General features: G+C 44.4%; 1 protein-coding gene and 1 non-coding gene across 2 annotated transcripts in view; both read right to left on the reverse strand.

Moving 5' to 3' along the window:
* The window catches only part of PFKL (phosphofructokinase, liver type), a 55,702-nt gene that overhangs the window by 18,330 nt on the left and 11,915 nt on the right, over window positions 1-25,457 (reverse strand). Inside the window, 9 exon segments of the mRNA XM_029069256.2 lie at window positions 1,165-1,180; window positions 4,558-4,649; window positions 5,502-5,601; window positions 9,229-9,337; window positions 10,300-10,344; window positions 10,947-11,112; window positions 11,370-11,559; window positions 16,630-16,707; window positions 19,524-19,597. Coding sequence (XP_028925089.1) covers window positions 1,165-1,180; window positions 4,558-4,649; window positions 5,502-5,601; window positions 9,229-9,337; window positions 10,300-10,344; window positions 10,947-11,112; window positions 11,370-11,559; window positions 16,630-16,707; window positions 19,524-19,597 — 870 coding nt within the window.
* Window positions 16,379-16,516, reverse strand: LOC114813548. Its single transcript, XR_003761265.1, has one exon. It is a non-coding gene; the product is annotated as a small nucleolar RNA SNORA7 (small nucleolar RNA).

Below are 25,457 nucleotides of genomic sequence, written 5' to 3' on the forward strand. Positions count from 1 at the left end.
AGCATTCGCCGGCACTGTACTAAGCACTGGGTAGATAAAGCACATCGGGTTGGACAGAGTAGCTGTCCCACATTGGGCTCACAGTCTCATCCCCACTTTACAGATGAGGGAACGAGGCACAGAGAATCCCATTTTATCGATGAGGGAACTGAAGCACAGAGAAGTGAAGTGACTTGCCCAAGGCCACACAGCACTTTCAGGGCAGAGGTAGGATCAGAACCCATGACCTTCTGACTCCCAGCACCTGTTTTTTCTCATTAAAATAAGCCACGTAATTTGCAGAAAACTATCAATTGCTGGGCTTTTGACTCTCACTTGAGCTAGAAGGAGATCAGTCAGCTCCAGAGCATCCCAAGAGGATGACGACTTCATTGGTTGAACTGAAGGGAGACTTCAAAGTTGGTAAAATTCAACAACAGGAGGAGAGACAGCCCTCAGGTGTGTCGCTGGTGGGTGACTGCGCTCCTCTCCTGTTCTTTAAAGGGCAGCGGCAATCAGGCACCAGGGGTTGGCTCTCAGGAAGGAGATAATAATGATAATAATAATAATAATAATAATAATGGCATTTGTTAAGCGCTTATATGTGCGAGCACCAATCTAAGAGTGGGGTAGATTAGGGTAATCAGGTTGTCCCACGTGGGGCTCACGGTCTTAATCCCATTTTACAGATGAGGGAACTGAGGCACAAGAAGTCAACTGACTTGCCCAGAGTCACAGCTGATCAGTGGCGGAGCCGGGACGCAAATCAAGGAATAGGCAGCAATTCCCAAGGAAGAGCAGGAAGACGGTGGTGGTTGCAACTGCTTTGGTGGCAAAAGGCAGAGGCTTCCATATGGTAGAAAAAGTTGATTCCCAGGAAATGTACCCTACAAGGTAGGGATCCTACCAAGATGGGAAACAGCATGGCCTAGTAGAAAGAGCATGGGGCCGGAAGTCAGAGGACCTGGGTTCTAATCCAGGCTCTTCCACTTGTCTGCTGTGTACTGGGCAAGTCACTTCACTTCTCTAGACCTGTTTCCTCATCTGTAAAATGGGGGTAAGTGACAGCCTATGTGGGGACAGGGTCTGTGTCCAACGTGATTATCTCGTATCTACCCAGCAGCTAGTACAGTGCTGGCACAGGGTGAGCACTTAAAATACCACAATTATTGTGATTATTATTACATCCTAGAGGGCTGGACTGATTCAGCAGGAATTATGACTACACCCGATTCTGCTCTTGCGGGTGGGAATTAGGAGATTCCCGGATGCAGAGCTCTGTGGGGAAGCTTCAAAGATCAGTGTGGTTCTCTTCAACTCTGCTGGTCACAGGGAGAGGCTCCACTGGGTCACGTGCATCCTGGAGATGAAGACTCGGTGCACAGTTGGTTTCAGAAGCCCGTTTCAGATTTCTCCCGGGCCCTGATGGGATCCGACATGCTCAGAAAAGGAAGGGATCTGCAGCAGCTGACTGGTTCGACTAAGATTGGTGGGAATGGATTTATAGTCCACAGTCAATGAAATATTCACTGTCACAAGAGGAAATCTTAAGCACTAGAAGAGCAATAGGGAAATCTACCTGGGTGATAAGGTGACCTAAAAGAAACAGAAGTGATAAGTGAGGTGACCTGAAATGTTTGTGCACAAATTCAAGCAGCACGGAGATAAATGAGAGGGTGAGAGGTTTGTCAGAAACAGTTATGATGATATTGGCAATAACAGATAGAATTTATGACAGGTGATGGAGTAAACGGTTATTAGTTCTTCAAGAAAAGTAGCTGGAAAAAGCAATTATCTTGTACAGCAAGGAGAGTCACCCACAGAGATCTAGAAACAGGAGCAGCAGAAAGAGTACCTGGGTTAAACTAAAGGTGAAAAGGAATGGCCACAACATCAAGTCTCTTTTAGATTTTCCACCCAAGGAGAAAGATGGAACAGAGTAACCCCATAGGGTCTTTAATTTTACACTGACTCACCAGAAGCTCCGGGTCCAGATCTGGTGGTGATGGGACACTTTCAACTAGCCAGATATCTTCAGGAAATGTTATTCAGCAGGACCCAGATCATTACATTTGAGATAACCCAAGTGTGACACTAGAAGAATCACTAGAACAGATATCTATCTTGATGTGGTCCCTATTTAAAGGAAATAAATAGCTGAAGACTTGAGAGTGGATGGCTAACTTTGTGGGAGCAGACCTGTAATGGCTTTATTTCAGGACTTTAAGGAGGAGAGAAATCAGTAGGAAAAAGAAATGGACTGAGAGAAAGCAAATTTTAAGGTTCAGAATTCCAGTGAGGGGACCATAGGAAGGAGGGCCAAGGGGCAATGGAGTCAGAGAAAGCCATGTCCTCTCCAAAAAGACAGCTCTGCAGTCTTGGGAACAACTGTTTTGTGCTACGCAGTGCAGGCAAAGACAAGCAGAATCGTGGCTCAGTGGAAAGAGCACGGGCTTTGGAGTCAGAGGTCATGGGTTCGAATCCCGGCTCAGCCACTTGTCAGCTGTGTGACTTTGGGTAAGTCCTTAACTTCTCGGTGCCTCAGTTACCTCATCTGTAAAATGGGATTAGATTGTGAGCCCAAGTGGGACAACTGATTCCCCTGTGCCTACCCAGCGCTTAGAACAGTGCTTGGCACATAGTAAGCGCTTAACAAATACCAACATTATATTATTATTTATTATGACATCCCAACTGTCAAAACAAGAACTCTTGAGGAGAAAAGACAAAACTAAAAAAGTAAAAATTAAGTCAAATGATTAGGGAAGAGCAGGACTAAGGTTTGGAGAATTAGAAGAGTTTAAAGTGAGAAACAGATTCACCTTGCATGAGACAAAAAATGGTGGCCAAGAGATCATTCACTTTTATTAGTAAAGGGAGTAGAACCAAAGAAATTTAAACTGATACTATTTCCTAACATGTGACTGAGAAAAAGCAGAAACTCTAATGTTTTCTTTGCCTTTATCTTTACAGAAAGAGCAGAACATTAACAAAACAAAACCAGTTGACTAAGACAAGTCTTTCTTGGGATGGATAGTTGGAAAGGCAAATTAGAGTCGGGAAAAAATTGTTTGAGTATTTTTCGAAATTGAGTGTCCTGCATTTAAGTCAGAAAGGCCTGTTGCCATGCATAATAAAATAATCAATTGTGAACTTGTCTACTGGTTAAATGCTTATTACTTTACTAAGCACTAGGGTAGGTACGGGGTAATCAAATCACAATAGACACTGTCCATATGAGGCTCGCAATAGGAGGAAGAACAGATATTGAATTCCCATTTACAGATGAGGAAACTGAGATACAGAAGTCAAGTGACTTGCCCAAGGCCACAGAGCAGGTGAGTGGCAGATCTGGGATCAGAACCCAGGTTCTCTGAATCCCAGGCCTGTGCTTTCACCAGGCCTCGCTGCTTCCTGGGCATCCCTAGGGTATTTAGGATTGGGCAGGTACTTCAGAGTCACTGGAAAATTTTTCAGACTTCAGGGAGACGAAATCCCTGGGTTTGGGACAGGGCACATGATGGATCCACCTTTTAGAAGGAAGGGAAAGGGAAAGGTAAAGGGAAGGGGAAGGAAAAGGGAGGTAATAGTATTACAGATCAGATCTCTTAAATATCAATCTAGGGAGATTTTAGAACAATTACCAGTAAACAATTTGCACCATCTAGATGAGATATTACGAAGCAATCAATATGACTTTGTGAAAGTGAATCATATCACACCAACCTGATCTCCTTCTAGATGAGAGTAATAAGTCAGGTAAACAAGGAATAACGAACAGATCCATGGTCTACCAAGATTTCAATAAGGCTCTGGATTCTATACAACATAATCTGCTCCTGTCAAGTTGGGGTAGTTTGGTCTTGATCAAACACTATCATTAGACGGATGGCCGACTGCCTTGGAAGGAGAGTCATCGATGACTCCATGTCAAACTGAGGAGTTGTATCAAATGGTGGTCCCAGGAAGTTAGTCCAATGGGTTAATTCTGGTCAATGTCTTTCTTGATGACCCAGACAAAAAGATTAAATGTTTGCTCATCAAATTTGCAGACAAATACAGGATGGTGAAAGACTCAGACACAAGTCCAGTAGAAAAAGTTGATAACTGACCAGAAGCTGAATGAATCAGGATGATGGTAGTAAATAGTATTTATTATGGCACTTAAGAGCTTATTATATGCCAAGCACTGTTCTAAGCACTGGGCAGAGACAAGTTAATCAGGTTGTCCTGTCCACTTGGGGCTCATTTTATAGATGCGGTAAATGAGGCACAGAAAAGTTAAGTGCCTTGCCTAAGGTCACACACAGACAAATGGTGGAGTCAGGATTAGAACCCAGGTCCTCTGACTCCCAGGCCCATGTTCTTTCCCCTAGGCACGTGACTTCCCTAGATCAAACAAGGTAGCATTATAATTTTTAAATCAATATGGTTCGGAGATATATCAAGGGAAAGGGTTCTTATGCCTATCTACTTTCCTGAACATAAAATGATAGATGTGAGATGCTAGATTTCTGTCAGACAGCCACTGTGATTGTCCAAAAAACATAAATGGGTTATGGAAGTAATCTGACCTACCAAGACCCGATCAAAAGCAGAGGGCGTTCCTCCTCGCTGTACGTGGCCCAGGACCGTCACCCGAGTATCAAATCCAAGGCGCTTAACACCAGCTGTCCAGGAGAGGAAAGAAAACAGTTTCACCTGGGATGCAATCTCCTCAACCCACTCACAAGACCCAGAGAGGGGCACAGGGAGGAGAGGGAGTCAATTTACACATATCACTACTATCCCATCTCCTCTAGCTGAAGTGTCTTACAGGGTTTGTTCCATTCCGGGGGGGACAAGGGGAATCCCTGGGAATGGGGTGGCATTATTCTTCCACTAAATTCCCAGGGGTGAAAATTTGTTTGACTAACTTCAGAAAAAACGGGAGAGCAAAGTAGTTCCTAACATCTTCCTTGGCTCATCAACTGAGGTTCCATGAAGATAGTGATCGGTCATTTAACTTGGTAGTAGTTCCCTTCCACCTTAGAGACTAAATTGATTCATCTCTAGTTCCCTAGCAGTAGGTAGGTGGCAAATAACGTTAATTAATACCACCATAAATCTGTACAAACATCCAATTCTAAAAAGTGCCACTATATCATTCATCTTATTTATTCTCACAGCATCTCTGTGAGAGACAGGTATTATTATTCTGTTCCACAGGTGAAGAAACTAAAAACCAGAGCCACGATTAGAAAACTAGGTCTCCTGACTCTTAGACCCACGGTTTTTTTTTTCCAGGTCAATTGCAAACACAGGCTCTTGAGAAACTGCCCTTGCCAGATGAGGAACTGGTGACCCAAAGAGGTCAAGTATTTATTTCCTTCAAGACCCACCCCGATTCTAATTTAGTCGTAATCGGAATGGTGACTCCTTATTTCACCATGTTTTTTGAGTTAGTTGAAATAGTGCCGGCACTGCCTAGGTTTGAACCAGATCCATCAGCGAGTTGTTCCAGTTCACACTGGTCCAGGGACTTACATCCTTTACGTAATTGGATGAGATGGGTTTTCCATTTCTATCGATGGCACCTTCAGCAATGATGATGATATTGAGTCTGGACCCTCTGCTACGCATCTGAGTTTAAAAAAAAAAAAGCACACTCAATATTCCAGTTCCTTCTAGAGCAATGCCCTAACAGAAACACAGAAGAACAAAATAAACAAAAAAACGACTAAAGAAAAATGTTATAATAGATCACTCTCCTTCTCTAAATTAGGGGATAGTACTGAGTAGTCACTGTGGGGAACTGAGGGACAACCAGGAATGAACAGAATGCAGGAGATGCCCGGGAGTAACCCAGCGCTTAGAACAGTGCCTGGCATATAATAAGCGCTTAACCAATACCATCATCATGATCATCTTCTATTTCAATTTCCCACGAGTGAAAAACGTATCGGGAAAAATGCCACAGTCAGGGGACGCCCACAGTTATAATAAAAGGGCTTCTGTCTAATATGTAAGGGTGCTTGAAGGCACATCTCCTCCAAGAAGCCTTCCCTGACTTAGCCCTCCTCTCCTCTTTTCCCACTCCCTCTTACTTGCGCCGCCCCTCATTCATCCTCCCTCCCGTCCCCACAGCACATATGTATATATCTATAATTCTTTTATGTATACTAACGTCTGTCTACCCCTCTAGACTGTGAGTCCGTTGTAGGCAGGAATGTGTCCGTTTGTTGTTATACTGTGCTCTCCCAAGCCCTTAGTACAGTGCTTTGCACACAGTAAGTGCTCAATAAATACGAGTGAATGAATGCTTGTTGTCTCGGGGTGTCTGGGGCACTAGACAGGTAGGCTAATGGTGATTTCCAAATCTGTTCCGTGCTTGGCCTATCTCCCGTCTTAGTATTATTTGTATTTATAGCCTCACTTCCACTGACCCAACTATGGAACTATGAAATCCCAGCTGAAGAGCAGTGAGGCCAATCAACTAGCAGCCAGGCCCTCTTTCCTTTTTTTCATGATAGTTGTTAAGAGCTTATTGTGTCGACACTGCTCTAACCCTGGGTAGGTACACGTTAATTAGCTCAGACTCAGTCCCTGTCCGCACGGGGCTCCCCACTCTTAGTAGGAGGGAGAACAGGTATTTAATCCCCATTTTACAGTCGAGGAAACTGAGGTACAGAGAATTAAAGTGACTTGCCCAAGGTCCTCAGCAACCACTTGGCAGAGCCAGAACTAGAACCCAGGTCCTCTGATCTCTCAGACCTGTGCCCTTTCCACTGCTTCTTTCCCCCCAACGTTTTGGCCTTCCATGATTTTCTACTCCTTTCCTGAATCTGGCCTTGGGACTAAAGCCAGTAATCTTGGCTGCTTTGCAGAATTGACTGCAATCATAAAAATATATATGCTCAGTGACCTTCAAAATCACCAACTGTACACTGCCTCTGAATAAGGGAGCACCAGTGATACAGTCCTCAGCCCAGAATAGAGGCAGGTGCCAAACAAGGAACAGATGGTCTCGATTTATAACCATTGCCACAACGTGACCCTTAGGTTTTAACATGAAATGGCCCAATAGAATATACTGAAAATTACTCAATACCCATGTTCTCGCTGGCAGTTCGTTTGTTTGAAAGGCACGTTTTCCCCCTTTGTGAAGACAGAAATAAAAATGAGGAAGGTCAAGCGGCCTGAGGAAAGGCTTGGAAATAGGAATGGGCAAAGCAAGCCTCAGAAAGAGAAAGAAGGTAAAGGTAAAGAAACTAGGTCAGGCCAGAGAACTCACAAATATAGACAGCAAAAGGAGGAAAAGCCAAGAGCACCAATAGTAGAGAGAAGGGAAAGAAAGTACGAAATGGATATAGACAGTAGGGAGAGGTATGAAGAAAGACAACGATGCAGGAGTGAAGTGTCAGTTTCAGAAATTGAGAGCAGGGAAGGCAAGTAAAAATTGAGGCTCTTTCTGCTTCAGCTGCATGGTCTTTGTTAAATTTTTAATTGTTTTTATGGTATTTGTTAAGTACCTACTAGGTGTCAAGCACTGTTCTAAGTGCTGGGGTAAATATATGTTCATCAGGTAGGATGCAATCTGAGGAGGAGGGAATTGAATACTGGGCCCAGAAAAGTTAATGATTTGCCCAAGGTCACCTAATAAGCAAACTGGTAGGGTTCGAAATTAGAACCCAGGTCCTGTGACTTCCCCAGGCTCCAGGCTTCTTCCATTTAGGCCATACTTCTCTTTCTCCTCAATCACTGCTATTCTAATTCCTGCTACCCACGAACACTCTGCCTCATCCTTGATTTCAGTGAGAGATGCACCTGGGGAAGGTGTATTATCCTTTATCTTTATCTGCAAGGAGCTGGCTAATTATTATTCTTACTCTCATTGCTAACATTTATTAAGCACTTACTATGTACAAAATCCTGTACTAAAAAACTCTGGAGTAATTACAAGGAAAATCAAACTCGGACCCGTGCCCTGACCACAAAAGGCTCATAAAGCAGGATGTTATGCAAACACAATGGAATTAAGTTATTTACCTAAGGACATGTGGAGACTGGGCCTCCCGTCTTCTGGTGAGGAGGGAGCTGAGGGTCTCCAATAATAATAATAATAAACGTAATTGTGGGATTTAAGTGCTTACTATGTGCCAGGCACTGTACTAAGCACATGGGCTGGATTAAGTAAATGGGATTGGACACAGGCTCTCTCCACCTGGGCTCACAGTCTCAATCCCCATTTTACAGATGAGGTAACTAAGGCAAAGAAGAAGTGAAGCGACTTGTGCAAGGTCACACAGCAGACAAGTGGCGGAGCCAGAATTAGAACCCATGGCCTTCTGACTCTCAGGCCTGTGCTCTATCCACTACACGATGCTGCTTCTCACTGCACCATGCTGCTTCTCCAATCTACCTGATGGTGGCAAGAAGTTTTACTAGACAAGGCAGGGCTGGAGGCTACTTCCACCAATACCTTTCAACCTATTTATTAGGTCTTGGAGTCTGGAGACCCCCAGGGACGGCTAAGCACATGGGCCTAGTAGAAGAGCACGGTGGCCCGGGAGTCAGAGGACTGGGTTCTAATCCCGACTCGGCCATTTGTCTGATGTGTGACCTTGGACAAGTCAGTTAACTTCTCTGTGCCATTAGTTCTCTCCATCTGCAATACAGAAATTTCAATATACGTTCTCCCTCCTACTTAGACTGTGAGCTCCACGTGGGACCTGATTATCTTCTATCTACCCCCAGCGCTCAGTAGAGTGCTTGACAATATAGTCAGCACTATATTATTATTATTCTCAGTTGGTTGTTTGGAGGACGACAGTTTGGGGGGCAGATTCAGGTATGCTAGAGGCCAGAATGAAATGAAATCTGGCAGCCCAAGCCCATGTCCATTGTTTTCTTTTTTCTCTAACTTCAGTGGCTTGCTGCTGCCATCCAAGGTTTAAAATTCACACACCAACTCCAAGTACATTTGTGCATAGACAAGCGATATATCTGGGAAATCTTTTCTTTTCGGTATTTGTTAACTGCTTACTATGGGTCGGGCACTGTACTAAGCTCTGGAGTAGACACAAGCTAATCAGATTGGACACAGTCCATGTTCCACCCTGCGCTCAGAGCCAACCTCTGTGGTCTTGTAGAAGATTCAGGAGGCCTTTGGGTGTTTTCTTTCTAGTCTTTTTTTTTTGCATTAAATCCTTTGAAAATCTGCATTTCCCAGCCGGGCCGAAGAGGCTCCAGCTTCTGAATGGCAATTACCTCCCCAAGTCTCTTGCACATGTGATTCTCCCAGCCGTCCTCCGGCGGAGCCTCAGGGATGAAGAGCCAGTCAGCTCCAGATGCCAAGGCTGAGACCAAGGCCAGGTACCTGGGGAATAAGAGCCAGGAGCTGAGGTCAGGATTTGAGGGTTGCTAAAACATTAGCCTCAAGTCTACGGGCGAGAGCACAGACAAAAGCCTGTAGTATGGAATGACAATACATTTAGTCCTCAGAAACCCTTACCCAGAGCAAAATTCCTATAACATTCTCTTCTCTTCTCTGCCTACATGGGACCAGGGCGGATTCTGGCATGGATTAGGGAGTGTTTTGAAAACATTTCTTGGGTGTCTTTCAAAGTCTGCATGAGGAAATTCTGTGAAAGGTCATCCGATCTGACAAAGCCATTCCCTCTGGGTATTATTTTGAGTTGTCCAGAAAAAAGCAATCCAACATTCCTTCTGATCCCATGCAAAATTTCCACAAAATCCTCAGGGTAAAAGAACGCATCTTCTAGGTTCAGCAACATGAAGGAAGTCCAGTTGATTTTTTGTCTATGGAGCACGGATTAAAACTAATATAAGATATGTACTTATAGGCTATGACTGCCTCCACCTCAGAACCCTTCTGTCATAAAAGCAGATTTGCTTTCTAGTCATAATTTATCTGACACGGCTGGTTTCTGTCAATCCTCAGGGAAAAAAAAAATTCCCTCTTGACCAAAAACATCTCTTAATTAAAACTCCACATCCTCCAGGACACTTTCTCAATCTCAGTTTTTCCTTCTTCCTTTCACAAATCCCATGTCCCCATACTGCACAAACTTCCAAGCTTCACTTCCTAACTCTTTCTATACCCTCTGCAAGATTCCGAGATTCCCTAGCCACCAGACAGTTCTTCCCCACGTCTCCTCCTCTTTCAAGCTCCATAGTTTCCTTTCAAGAACGTTCCACTCTCCACATGTCAACTAGTCCTTTTCTGCCTCCCCGCAACCTCCACCAATCCCCTCTAGAGATAGCTCCCGCTTCTCAATTTGCCCCATCGGTTAGCCACCAGTAAAAACATTTCCTTACCCACAGTGCCTGCCCATAACTTCCAGCACAAATGTCCTCTGATGGCTGCAAAGAAACAGTGGAGAGGTGATAAAATGTTAGATCCTGGAGGATGGAAAATTCCTAGGTGGGGAGAGTCTCTCTAAATCACATTCAAGTTGAGACTGTGAGCCTGGTACGGGACATGGACTATATTCAACCTGAGCAGCTTATATTAACCAATTGACAAAACCCAAATATGTTTGTTTTTTAAAAATGGTTTACTTCAGTCCTTCTCATCCCATCCGCCTCTCCAATTTAAAATTTGGAAACTAGTTGTTTTGATGAATCTGGGTGCCAAAGTTCTTGCTATGCAACACCATATCTTTCTCCCAAGAACTCCCCCAAACACAGCATTTAACAGGCACCCCTGGTCACCCAAGATATTTACTTGTATTAGCCTTGTGAGCATTCCATATTTCAAAGGGTTTTACGACCTCAGAGATGGGGAAATAGCATCAGAAGGGGTCATATGACAAGTTCACAGTCACGGACCAAATCAGAGAGATAAAAGAGAATGAGCCCAGTGTTCCCGACCTTTGGTCTTAACGGCTGTCCCCGCCAAGTCCTACTCTCCTTACCTTTCGTGAGGAAAATGGGAGTCCAGCTACAGAGAAACCCATGCTCACCTCTGAGCTGTGGTGGTGATGGCATCAATCACCTCCATGATCCGGTGCAGGGCTGAGTCAGTGCCAATGGTCATATCCGTGCCACAGAAATCATTGTCGATGGAGCCCACCAACCCAACAACGTTCAGGTGACAGTACTTCTGGGCCACCGCCTCTGTGATCTTCCCTGTTTGGGGGAAAAAATCCGGATAGGTATCCTAGAACGGTCACATCCGTGATCCCCTCTAACTAGGAGTTCCATCTGAAGGGACTCTGAGGCAGTCAGGCCAGAGGAATAATCCATTTTCTCCACAGGTTAGCGTGAACGAGTGGTTCGGGAAGAACTGGGTCCAGGGGCTCTTCCAAAAATTCCATTACAAGGGGTACTGACTCCCCACTCTCGTGACTCAGGTCCCGCGCTACCCTGCCGCTCCTCAGACGTACCTTGAGACACCAGTTCCTCCAGCAGGCCACCCCATTCTGTGCGGAAGATATTGGCGCCCGTCAGACTGCCATCTCCACCGATGACGCACAGGTTGGTGATGCCATGCTGGACCAAGTTATAGGCGGCGGACAGGCGACCCTCTCGGGTGGTAAAAGCTTTGCACCGAGCACTGCCAATGACGGTACCTCCCTGAGAGAGGAAATAAAAATTACCAACTTGCCCGCGGGTAATAAATCAGGGGCGTGAGGGAATCGGTAGGTCTGAAGCCTGACAGGAGGTAAACGCGAACCACGAGTCTCCTGAGTTACAAATTTCTCCTGACCCTTAAGGGAGGGAAACTTTCCGACACCTAGATTCACACCAGAGGTCACTGCTTCGGGACAGGAATGATGAAACGGATGATTTTGGTCCATCTTTAGGACTCCACAATAGATCGAATTTTAGAATTGTCAAGCAGCTGCCAATGAGAAGCAGCATGGCCTAGTAAAAGCGGCGCAGCCTAGCGAGACGCAGCGTGACCTAGTAGAGAGAGCCCAGGGCTGGGAGTCACAGGACCTGGGTTCTAATACTGCCTCTGCCACTTCTCTGCTGTGTGACACTGGGAAAATGACAACTTCTCCGGGTCTCATATCTCTTATGTATTTGGGGATAAAGACTGTGAGTCCCGTGTGGGTCAGGGACCGTGTTCCCCCTGATTATCTTCTATCTACCCTCGTGCTTAAGAAGCCTGACACATAGTAACCACATAACAAATACCATTTAAACAAATGAGAAGAAATGGGCAGGATTTCTCTCTCATCATAGGTAGAGAACAAATCCTGAGTTTCTGGTGTCTGACAGGACCAGTTCGCAGTGGCTCTTCCATCTCTCTCAAAGACTGGGTTGCCTAGACCGCTTTTCCCACTGACTACCAATATCATTTCTCAGGCTGTCTTTCCTCCATAAGGAGAACAAACGTGACTTCCTCCTTGAAGATCTAAAAAACATCACCAAAGCCTTATGCCCTGGTGAGTCTCAAGCTCTTCGGGCTTTGGGAGTCTAGAATATCTTGCCTGACATTCTTTGAAACAAGAGGGAGGGACAACAACTTGAAACTGGGAAAGTGCATAACGGCGGAGCCTGAACTAGGATGATTCTTTAAAGCTAAAAATTAGAAGTAAAATCCATGGACTACAAAGCAGAATTTCAGTAAAGAAAAGGAGTGGCAAAAGGAGAGGATTGAAAGACGGGAATCCTGCCTGTGTATCTCCAGCTCCTAACCTCTTTTTCCACAGCCAGTGTGACCTTGCAGCTGCACAAGAATCAGATACAGTGTATTTTACTCTCCCAAATGTTTAGTACAGTGCTTTGCTTACAGTAAGCAGTCAATATATTCCACTGATTAATACACTGCTTTTGCTAATATGCTGTTCTGGGCACTTAGTGTCTTTCCCAAAATTCCAATATAAGGGATGTCGACACGCTCCTCATATTCCATGCCCCGGGCCTCTTACTACATTAGTTATGCTTAAATGTACCTTTGGTCACCCAATGATTTATTGAAACGCTGTTTGAAAAAAGGAGGGGTCGATAGGGGTCGGAGGAAGAAGAGAAGAGGTCGATTGAGCCTTTGTTCTTGCTTCTTTGAATCTCTCCCCAACTCCTTGACTTGCCCAAAATGCAGATCCTGGCAGACAATGCCCGGGACTTGTCTCACGGCCCTTTCATTATCAAGAAGAAGAACGGCAAAAGCATCGGAGCAACTTTACCAAGGCCCATGCAAACGTCAAGTCGCCTAACTTCAGCCCCATCTGGTCTACGAACAGGTGTAAGCGCCAGACCACCGGAACGGGGAGGGAGGGTGGGAAGTCATGCCAAACAGGGAGACGGGGCGGGAGCTAAGGAGGCGGCCAGAGCGAAATGCAGCACCAAACTGTTACCTGAGGGTAGAGACATCATTCCCAATTAGGTGGGACACTAGAGGGAGAAGGGAGAAAAGGTGATAATGGAATGAAAGCGCCTAAGGAAATCGGGTCTGGGCTTCTGGTGAGGTGAAGTCTTTGAGAAAACTGCATGCTATTCGGTTAAAATGGTGATGATGATCCATTTCAATAGGGACAGTTGGCCTTGACACCATTTGCACGTGTCTCTTCTACCTGAATGTGTCATAAAGATTTTTTTTTTACCTCTTGTTGCCCTACAGTTCAGAAGCTGTGGTCACTAATAGAAACCAAAGTCACTGGAGGATCTTGGGATAGGGAACATGGGTCTGAAGCAAGTTACAAGCACAGGCAGTGAGTGTACACACGCGCACACAAACACACACACAAGTAGGGAAACAGTGCCTGATCTAACCAAGAGCAAAATCAAACTTTTTTTCCTGTTTCGGCACAGGTGAAAAAGACATCCATGTAAATTGGGAAGCCCAGTGCATTTTTCATTTTCTAGCTTTGACCTTCTGCAGGTAATGTTTAACCTCTTTTATATTCTCTGCCAGTTCAAAGGTTTATTGCTGTCTATTTTAGATTTTAAAGGACCATACTGGCAGGACCTGCCCAAGCTGAGACAGGATTTCCTTTTCTTTCTTTATGAATGTGAGTCCTTAAATCAATTCTATTTCCTGAGGGTGATGGCTCTTGGCAGCAAATTCTAACCTGTGCCTTGCCCTTTAGCAAGCACAAACAGAAAGCTTGACTGGAAATATTCATTCTGCATTTCCTTTTTCTCTGAAAGGGGATCGTTCACATAGTTCTGCTTTTCAATCAAAATACTCATATGGCTTAAAATAATTACCCTAGGTCCCTTCCCCATCATAGCTTCTTTCTTTTACTCATTTGCCTTTTTCAAGGACAGTCCTAATATGGTACTAGGAATGACTGACAAAAAAACTCTAAAGAGGGACCTTCAGAAATATTAATAATGAAATGAAATAATAATATTTAAGAGCCAAGCTTAAGCATTGGATATGCAGATCGTATACCAGATACAGTCCCAGACCCACACTGGACTCAGTCTAAATGGGAGAGGGAACATGTTATTACAAATCCTCACAGCCTTCCTGAGTAATAACACTGATAATAATAATAATAATGATAATGATAAAGATGATATTTGCTAAACCTTTTCTATGTGCCAAGCAATGTACTAGATACAAGAAAAATTTGGTCACCCCATGCCCTGTCCCCTCAGGGTCTCAATCTAAGAGGGAGAAGGAGCTTTTAAATCCCTATTTTACAAATGAAGAAACTGAGGCACAGAAGCTACGGGACTTGTCCAAGATCACAGAGCAGGCAATTGGCAGAGCTGGGATTAGAACCCAGGCCCCCAGACTTCCTCCCAAAATGGTTCACTCCCATTTTCAACAGCATTTTTGTTTTCACAGTGAAGGCTAAATGTACACAGCCCTGCCTGACATCAGAGGACAGAGGGTACTGAGGGAAAGAAGAGGATAAATAATAATAGATAAAATAAAAATCCCAGCTCTGGAGTCTGGAACAGAGCTAAGTCTCTGGACCCCAGCCTTTCACTGGCTAGCTCAGATGACTGGTCCTATTTCTTTGGGAACCACACACAGTCACACAGTTACCTAAAAGCAACATGAAGAAACACAGATGCCAGCTGTTGAGAAAGACTTGAGAATTTCAGCAAGACTCGAGCTGGCTGATCACCATTTCTGTAAAAGGCATTAACACCAATCTCTGCAGCCAGGATTACTTAATTTTGGTCAGAAGAAAGATCTGCAGGTGGGAAAAGGGCCCAGTCTACAACTACTATTATTAATAATAATAATAATGGTAATTGTGGCATTTGCGCTGGGGTAGACACAAAGTAATCAGGTCCCACGTGGGGCCTACAGTAGGAAGTAGATGAGGTACTGATTCCCCATTTTGCAGATTAAGGGAACTGAGACATAGAGAAGTTAAGTGACTTGCTCAACATCACGCAGCAGACAGACGGCACAGCCGGGATTAGAGCTGTGCTCTTTCCACTCGGCTTTGCTGCTTCTACGGGTTTGCTCTCACTTCTTTCCAGTCTTGCTCTTGTCAGCAGCAAAAATGTTCCATGAGGCAGGTGTTGGGGGAAGGGGAGGGAGGAACTGGACTCCTCCAAGGTCCTTTCTACACTTCGGAAATCCTAGCCCGTGAGAATTAGTCATCCAAAAATGACTCTTGGTCACCTTTAGAGAACCATTTCCTGTCAGGAACCGACTAGAGCTCCCTCCCCTCTAGCAGCACACCTATCAAATGATCAGGTCCCTTAGAGGACTGGTAAACAATTGGATTGCTTTTATTGTAAATTTCTCCTCAGATTATAATAATATTGATTGAGCCAGGATCAGTCCTACTTATCCCATCTGGAGCTCCCACGGGCACAATCCATCCGTGACAGCATTTGAAAGGAAGAGACTTTCCCTCCATTCCCTTCGTCCTTCCTTTACCTTCTGCACTGGCGGCATCTGGTTGTTTTTTCACCCACTCGGCCCTTCCCTCGACAGCCCTTTGGGCGTCATTTTGAGACATCACCATGGGAGGGACACAGGGGTTGCCACGCAAATGGTGAGAGGTCTGGTTCCAACCTGCCGGTCCCAGACCCAGTCTCACCCCCAAGAAGGGCACCATGACTCCTCAGACCAGGCCATGGATGCCAGTAAACATTACTGAGTGAACGGGCTTCATTGGCAACCCATTCTCTCCTTTACCAGGCGACAGAATTGCGCCCATTATCTAGCTCATTCCAGTAAACTGTAAGCTCACTGCGGGCAGGGAAAATGTCTACCAACTCTGTTATATTGTACTCTCCCAAGTGCTCATTACAGTGCTCTGCACATGGTAAGCGCTCGGTAAATACCATAGATAAATACGACCGTATTTATCATGGTATTTACCGAGCGCTTACCATGTGCAGATTGATTAGCCTTATTTTTTTTATTTGGTACACTCTGTTCTAGCTCATCTGTTCCCTATTCAATTCATATTTTTCCCTTTTGAATTTTATCTAATGTCCCCTAATTATTCAATTTAACATCTGCCTTGATAGCAGATTGTCTTCCACTCGCTAGCCACTACCCAAGCTAGGAATGGAATGGGTAGGTTTCTGCTTGATTCTCCCTCCCGAAGTCGAGACTGGGAGAGTACTGGAAAGTCTCTAGGTGCGACCCTGAGAGGGGAGATGACATTTAATTAGTCAAAAATCTCATGCTGAGATCCAGCTTGTTAACCCAATAATCCCTTGGGTTTGATTGGAGGAGAGAAGCTTGAGCAGCTGCCCACAAAGTCTTACCAACTGGATAATATTGGAGACGCTCAGCCAATTTGCCTGTTTAATGTTCTCTCCTCCTTCCACCAAGCCTTCGTAGCCCTGGAATCAGAAAAGAGAAAAAGAAGTAGCTGTGAAAGAGGTTATCCCATGGAATCAGTAATAACAATAATAATAATAATAATACTGATAATGTTATTTGTTAAGTGCTTACTATGTGTCAAGCACTGTTCTAAGTGCTGGGGTAGGTACAAGCTAATCAGGTTGGACGTGTTCCTGTCGCACACGGGGCTCACCATCTTAATCCCCATTTTACAGATGAGGTAACCGAGGCACAGAAAAGTGAAGTGACTTGCCCAAGGTCACACAACTGCCAAGTGCCGGAGCTAGTATTAGTATAATATATGATGGTATTTGTTAAGCACTTAATATGTGCCAAGAACTGTTCTAAGCGCTGGGACCCAGGTCCTTCTGACTTCAGGCCCTTGCTTATCCATTAGGGCATGAAATTAATACCATTTGATTCAGGGCACTAAGTCAGTTGAGGCTGACCCATATATGTAAACGCACATTTTTTGAATGGTATTTAAGTGCTTACAATGTGCCAAGCACTATACTCTGCACTGGAAGAGATACAAGCTAATTGGGTTGGACGTAGTCCATGTGCCACGTGGGGCTCACAGTCTTAATCCTCATTTTACAAATCAGGTAACCAAGCACAGTGCAGAGAAGTTAAGTGACTTGACTAAGGTCACTCAGCAGACAAGTGGTGCAAAATGGAATTAGAACCTGGGTACTAACTGAACTGAACTGAAAGAACTGACAAAGCCTAGAGATTCATCTTCTGCTACAAAGAGTGGGTCCTAAAACTAAAAAATTCCAGTCACCTTAGGAACATATGAAAGAGCTATTTCAAATTTATAAACTCTGAAAGACCTCAAATTTAGGATGCAGAGAGAATTCATCCAATAGTATTTATTGAGCGCTTACTATGTGCAGAGCACTGTACTAAGCGCTTGCAATGTACAAATCGGCAACAGATAGAGTCTGTGGAATTCGTGGCGATAATAATAATGATGGTTTTTGCTAAGCACTTACTATGTGTCAAGCACTGACATTTCTAAGCGCTGGGGTAGATACAAGATCATCAAGTTGGACACAGTCCCTGCTCCACATGGGGCTCACAGTCTTAATTCCCAATTCATAGATGAGGTAACTGAGGCACAGAGAAGTTAACTGACTTTCCCAAGGTCAAACAGCAGGCTAGTGGCAGAGCTGGGATTAAAACCCATGACCTTCTGACTCCCGGGTCTGTGCTGTTATCCACTAGGCCGTGTGGTAAACAGATATACCTGAAAAAGTGGCTAAAGTCTAATGAGTTCTCTCCCCTTCAGGCAGGCAAGATCATAAATCACAATGGCCGGTATCACGTAGATACTAACGAATGATTAGTTTTTATGGTTACGCCACCCAGAATCTCCAAGTTCCTGACAGAATATCCCTCTCTTAGTCTTGGGCTTAAACCAGAAGGTCATGTTATCTTTATTCAGTCAGTCGTATTTATTGAGCGCTTACTGTGTGCAGAGCAACTGTACTAAGCATTTGGAAAGTACAATTCGGGAACAGATAGACAATCCCTACCCAACAACGGGCTCAGAGTCTTATCACCTTCACAAGGGTTTCCAAACATAGGTTAGAGTTAGGGTTCCAGTTGAGGGAGACGAGGATTGGTAACAATCTAAAATTGTTACTGCCTAATCTAAAATAAATGAAGCATACCCACTTGTTTTCTTTTTTTTTGGAGCTAGGAATACAGAAAGTCTCTCTTTTCCTGTTGTGATCAGGAAGAGGACGAGGCTATTAGAACACATTCCAAACTCCCACTTTCCCAAATCCACGGGCTGTAAGAGGGTATTATAAACCACAGGCCTTCCTCGAGCAAGTTGCAATCATTTATTGGTCTCAGACCCCAAAATGTCAAAAGTGCAGGGCATAATGCACAATACACCCACTTTCAAAATGGCAGATAGACACCATCGACCTGTTGGCTGAGCTGATGGAGCTGCTAGAACACCTCTAAAGACTCCCTCAGTTTCTGATCCTCTGCTATTCTGGGAACATCATCAGACGGATGACATACATTCAGGTCAAAACTGTTTTCAAACTACTCTCCTCATCATCGCTTTCAGATTTTTCTGGAGGGGAGGTGGCGGGGCTGAAAGTGATCAGTTTGAATGGTGTACACGAAAATGACTGCAAAATTCACAATTTTCCGCAATACTAAGTGAACTTGACGCTGGCAGAATGAGCAGACTGGCCAGTTCTGGAAGCAAGCCATCCATAGTGCCATGAGCTGGGAGCCTGTAAATCGGGCTCAAGCCCTGGATACAAAACAGGAATCTTAAAGGCCCAGGAGAGTAACGACAACCACATATGACAAACCAAAAAACAAGAATAGATGGAACTGAGAGAACTCCCCAACGTCTTTCACAGCTCAATTCATCCATTCCACCGCCACTACAATCGGAGCAGTAGAAAAGTGACTTTAAGCACCGTATAAAGGAATTAGGGAAACAATAAATATTTCTTCATAATGAGAGTCAATAAACACCAGTTTTACTAAGGAACGTCACTGACTCTCTTTTGCTACTAAACTTCTGACTGAAGGCAGTGGGGTTGGTCTAGCAGACTGGCATTTTCAAGAGTCACGGGGTTTTCTCTGGAGTCAGTTTGCCATACTCTATTCAGTGCATCCATCAGATAAAAGAAAAAGAGCAGTGACCTGAATTCAAGGGTGCTGCCTAAATATCGTCAGCTGTATTCCAAACCTTCATTTCCAGTTCTGCTGGAAGGACCTACAAAATCCCAAGCCAAGAGATAAAATATTCAGTCTTTCAACAGTGAACCTATGGCCATACCTCATAAATCAGGAAAACTTTTGCTCCAACATATATCCCCATACGAGTCACAGCCCGGACTGCAGCATTCATACCTAGAAAGAAATCGATCCCAATATTAATGATATTTATATAATATATTTGATACTTTCTATCAAATGCCACTTCATGGGCATTTTCAAAAACTTCACCCACTCTATCTGTGAGAGAGACAAGACAAAGGCAATCACTGCTGTCTTCATGTTATTTTGGGAGGTGATTTAAAGAGGGTAGGTGACTTAACCAGGACCCGAAACAGAAGCAGGAGGAAAAGAAGAATGGTGAAAACAAATGGAGATAAATCTGCCTGAACTCAAATATGATTTCTTACCTACTCCATCCTTTCGCAAACCCTAAAAGATCAAAGGCATAGAAAATAAATGTGTGCCTACAGAAGAAATTTCTCTCTTATACTTCAATTACTAGTTTATGAGACCTTTAATTGTCTTGTGCGGCCCCTGCCTGGATATCCTCTAAATTCTAAGGCGACATCATGAAGGGAACCACGACAGCTCTTCACCTTGGGGACCAGAAGACGTAGTCTCTGAGCAGAGGCAAACCCCGGTGTCGAAAAGAAAATGATCTCCCTAAAATCTCCCCGGCTCCTCTCCAATCCCTCCCTCCTGCTGCCCCTTCTTTAACTCTCCCATCCTTCTCAGCAGTATCTCAAGAGGAGATCTCCTGCCTTCTCTCAAAATCCACTCCCTCCATCCGCACATCTGACCCAGTCCCATCCTACCTCACCAAAACACTTGCCCCCTCCCTTCTTCCCTCTCTGACCGCCGTCTTCAACTGTTCACTCTCCAGTGGCTTCTTTCCCTTGTTTTCAAACATGCTCACGTGCCCCTATTCAAAAAAAAAAACAACCCTCCCTTGATCCCACTGCTCCCTCCATCTATCTCCCTCCAACCCTTCCTCTCTAAATTCTTTAAACGAGCTGTCTACAACCACTGACTCTCTCTTCCAATTCTCTCCTTGACCCCTCTTCCGATCTGGCTTCCATCCCCTTTACTCCACAGACACCATCCTCTCAAAGATCACCAATGATCTCCTTCTTGCCAAATCCAACGGCTTCTACTCCAACCTAATCCTCCTCCACTGCTCAGCTTGCCTTTGACACTGTCAACCGTCATCTTCTCCTGGAAACATTATCCAACCTCGGCTTCACTGATACTGTCCTCTCCTGGTTCTCTTCCTACCGCTCCGGCCGCTCCTTCTCATTCTCTTTCACCGGCTCCTCCTCTGCTTCCCATCCCTTCACTGAGAGTATCACCTCAAGGTTCAGTTCTGTGTCTCTTTCTGTTCCCCATCTACACCCACTCCCCTTGGAGAACTCATTCGCTCCCACGGCTTCAACGACCAACTCTATGCGGACGACTCACAAATCTCCATCTCCAGCCCTGATCTCCCTCCCTCTCTGCAGTCTCACATTTCCTCCCACCTTCAAGACATCTCTACTTGAAGTCCTGCTGTCACTTCAAATGTCCAAAAAATAACTCCTTATCTTCCCACCCAAACCCTGTCCTCTTTCTCACTTTCCCATCACTGTAATAAGAATAATAATGGGACTTCTTAAGTGCTTACTGTGTGCCAAAGTGCTGGGGTAGGTACAAGATAATCAGGTTGGACACAGTCCCTGCCCCATATGGAGTTTACAATCTTAATCCCCACTTTACAGATGAGGTAACTGAGGCCCAGAGAAGTTAAGTGACTTGCCCAAGGTCACAGAGAAGGCAACTGGTGGGGGCGGGATTAGAACCCATGTCCTCTGACTTCCAACCCCGTGCTCTTGCCACTAGGACGTGCTGCTTCTCTGTAGATGGCACCACCATCCTCACAAGCCCATAGCCTTGGGGTCATCCTCGACTCCAATTTCTTATTCAACCTACATATTCAATCTATCGCTAAATACTGTCGGTTCAACCTTCATATCATCTCGAAATCCATCCTCCCCGAGCCTGACAACACCTATGTACTTATCCGTAATTTATTTATATCAATGTCTTTCCTGTAGACAGTGAGCTCGTTGCGGGCGGGGAATGTGTCTGTTACTGTATCGTACTCTCCCAAGTACCTAGTACAGGGTTTTGCACACAGTAAGCGCTCAACAAATACAACTGATGAATGAATATGACTGAATGATTGAAGAGAAGGCACTGCCCCTGCCCACGGAACTTATTACTTTTTATTTAAAGTTAATTCTCAAGGATTTTCTCATGATGCCAAGTTTCTGCTCAGGGATTTTCTCCTCAGGAGGGCATTCCAAGAATTCATTTAGATTTGGAAATGAACCATGAACAACTGCAGTTCCCCGACCCTCTTTCTTTTTTCCTCTCCCAGCTGCCCGACCCCAATTCACCCCACAAGGTGATGCAGCGTGCAGGCTGTGACCATGCCCCTGAGAGGCAGTGCCTATTCGGTCACTAAAGCAAAGGTAACGTAGTAATAAGGTAGAAGAGAGACATGCACAGAATCAATAAATGGGGGAGATTAAGACCCAAAGAGAGAAGAAAAACAAGCTGCGATGGCTTCACGGGAGAAATTCACTTTCGCTGCAAAGCAAAAATAATAATCAAAAGCAATTACCGAATGAAACATCATGAGGAGTGTTTGGCAGGATTTAGGGAAGGAGGAGGGAAGCCAAAAAAACAGAAAACTGAATTTCCGTTGCAAAAAAATAGTCAAGTGGCCCAAAGGCAGTCCAGGCATGAGGAAGCAAAAGGTCAGGATAAATAATAAATAATAACAAATATATAAATAAATAAATGTTCATAAGAACATTTCTTATGAAGCTAAGAAAGACCACGCACAAGGGGTTCTGTGGCCAGAAAATGCTACAAATATAATGGAGATCTGAAGGTTCTTACGTCTTGACCCCCTACAATTTCACAATTCCAGCTGAGTTGATGAAACCCTTGAGAGGGGAAGGGTACTTCTTCACTCTGCCCAGGCCAACTTCCTAACTTTATCTCTTCTTGACTGTCTGGACTCCAACGTTTATACATCCTTCCCCCTCCATAGAACTCTCTCCCACCTCAAATCTGCCTAACCAAGTTCCTTTCTACCCTCAAATACCCTCCCAAAAAGCCACCTCTTTAAGGAAACACTCCCCTCTAAATCCCAAGAACCTGAATATGCCTTTTCATCCTCAACATCAGAATTCACACACACACACACACACACACAAATATATATATATAAAATTATATTTATACTGGTTTATTTCAACTATTTATCAGCTTTAACACACTTTTGATTTTATCAGTTGTACTATGCCTTCCTCCTCCTTCTCACTGTAGGTGTACAATGATCTACTACAACCCAGCCCGCAAACTTGTCTCTTCTAAATGCCAACCAAGTCACTGTACCTCAAGTTCATCTATCTTGTGCCGCCAAACTTCCCTCTGGCCTGGAACTCTCCCCCTTCATATCTCACAGACCATCACTCTCCCCGCTTTCAAAGCCTTCCTAAAAACACACCTCGTCCAAGAGGTCTTCCCGGACTTAAGCCTTTATTTCCCCTACTTCCTCTCCTTTCTACACCACCTGTGCACCTGGATCTGATCCCTTTATATTCACCCTTCCATCAGCCCCAGAGCACTTATGTACCTACCTGTAAGTTATTTTAATATCTAGTTCTCCAAGCAGTTAGTACAGTGCTCTGCACACAGTAAGCACTCGAGAAATACCACTTATTGCTCAACTGACTGACTAATTTCCTCCAAGGCAAGGAACAATCTCTTTTAGTTTTCTTGCATGCTACCTAGTGTCCAGTAAACACTCTGGACACTGTAGACCTCAAAAAATACAGAGGTCGTCAAGCTCAGCATCTTTAATATTTTCATTCAGGTTGGGAAAGGATAGCCTTTACTTAATTCACGGGGATTGGAGAAAGCCAGAAAGAAAATCAACATGGCCTGTAAAATCTGGCCAAAATTTCTTAGATTACATAATCATTCTCTTTTCAAGAGGACTCTGGAATGATCCAATGCTTCCCAACATTTAAAGATAATACTGATTAATGTCTAAAAAGTGACTTTTGGTTATTTAGGGGCAATTATCTACACTCCGAGCCTCTTTGCTTTTTGGCCCCTTCCCTCTGTTTTAGCCACTTCAGTCTGGGTCATCGAGAGAAATTAAAGCCAGTGAGAGGCGCCTCCGAACCATATCGACTCCATGGACGCATCTCTCCCAGAACGCCTCACTCTCCACCTGCAATCGTTCTGGTAGTATTTCCGCAGAGTTTTCTTGGTAATAATACGGAAGTGGTTTACCACGGCCTTCTCCCGCGCAGTAAACTTAAGTCTCTGCCCTCGACTCTCTCCCGTGCCGCTGCTGACTGGGACCCTTCCTTTCCAACCAAGAATCTCTGGTGCCGTGTGAGATTAGAGATGAAGTATCTGCAGAACTAGGTATTGTTAAGGGAAGGGATCTCAATTTCACGTTTAAAGGGCTGGGGGAACTGATTTCCCATTAATGCCATCCCTCGAAATGCATTATAGCCAGTTCGTATACATCTCCTTTGCAAGCGAAGCTAGTCACAGACATTCTGCCCTTACTTCTCACAAGTTTCCCATGAAAATCAGAGGTGATGCTTTACGGAAAATAGCTCTGACTTTTGCTTGCACTCAGCGACCCCAATATTTTCGATCAAATATGGAGTTAGTTATGTTTGGACCCAGTAAATCCACCAGTATTGAAGGCGAGCAAAGTCTCCTAGTTTCCTCTAGATCATAAGCTGGTCCTCTAGACTGTTAACTCGTCATGGGCAGAGAACATGTCTACCAACTGTTATACTGTACTCTCCCAACCGTTTAGTGCAGTGCTCTGTACTAACTGTACTGTAATAAATACATTGATTGATTGATTGAAAGATCGTGGGTCTAAGAGCTAGAGGACCTGGGTTCTAATACTGCTTTGCCAACTGCTTACTGTGTGACCTTGGAAAAGTCCCTACACTTCTCTGTGCCTCAGTTTTCTCATACGTAAAAAGGAGATTCGATACCTGATCGTCTCCCTACTAAGACCGTGAGCCCCATGTGGGACGGTGACTGTGTCCCACCTGATTAATTTGCACCTACCCCAGGACTAGAAACAGTGCTTGACACATAGTAAGCGCTTAACCAATACCAGAGTTACTAAACTCACTGGTTCATTCATTCAGTCTTTCAATAACACAGCTGTAACAACTGTAGATATCAGCACTGAGTGAAGCTGCTGTATGTTACCTCATTCTGATTCATCCCATTATATTCTTTTATACAAACCCCCAAATTGTTTGCATGATCAAATAACCCGAGGCCCCTAAACCTGTGCAGAATGTGCAGCTGCAGGATCATTACGTTTCATTTGCAAATATTTGAGTGTTTGCTGCTGCCGATTGTTAGATGAATCTTCTTAAAACCCAAGTACTTGGATTCGAATATGAGGATGCCAAAACTAGGTCTGAAACGATTTTCAACATATGAATTCCCTCTTCATATCAGACAGATAATTGCTCTCCCCTCCTTCAAGGTCATATCGAAGGCACATTTCCTCCAAGAAGCCTTCCCTGATTAACCCTCCTCTCCTCCTCTCCCGCTTCTTCTGCGTCACCCTGACTTGCTCCTTCCATTCATCCTCCCTCCCATCCTTACAGTACATACGTATATATCTGTAATTTATTTATTTGTGTCTATTAATGTCTGTCTCCCCTTCTAATCTGTGAGCTCGTTGTGGGAAGAGAATGTGTCTGCTTGTTGTTGTATTGTATTCTTCTAAGTGCTTAGTACAGTGCTCTGCACACAGTAAGTACTCAATAAATATGACTGAAGTGAATGAATGATCAAAAACGCCGGCTCCGGGAATTGGATATTAAGCTTGGTTAGGAGAAATAGCCAATGTGCTCCTGCCCTATTAAAAATGCAGCTCTACATT

This window comes from Ornithorhynchus anatinus, chromosome 7, assembly GCF_004115215.2.
Source record: "Ornithorhynchus anatinus isolate Pmale09 chromosome 7, mOrnAna1.pri.v4, whole genome shotgun sequence".
In the NCBI taxonomy this organism is placed as follows: Eukaryota; Metazoa; Chordata; class Mammalia; order Monotremata; family Ornithorhynchidae; genus Ornithorhynchus; species Ornithorhynchus anatinus.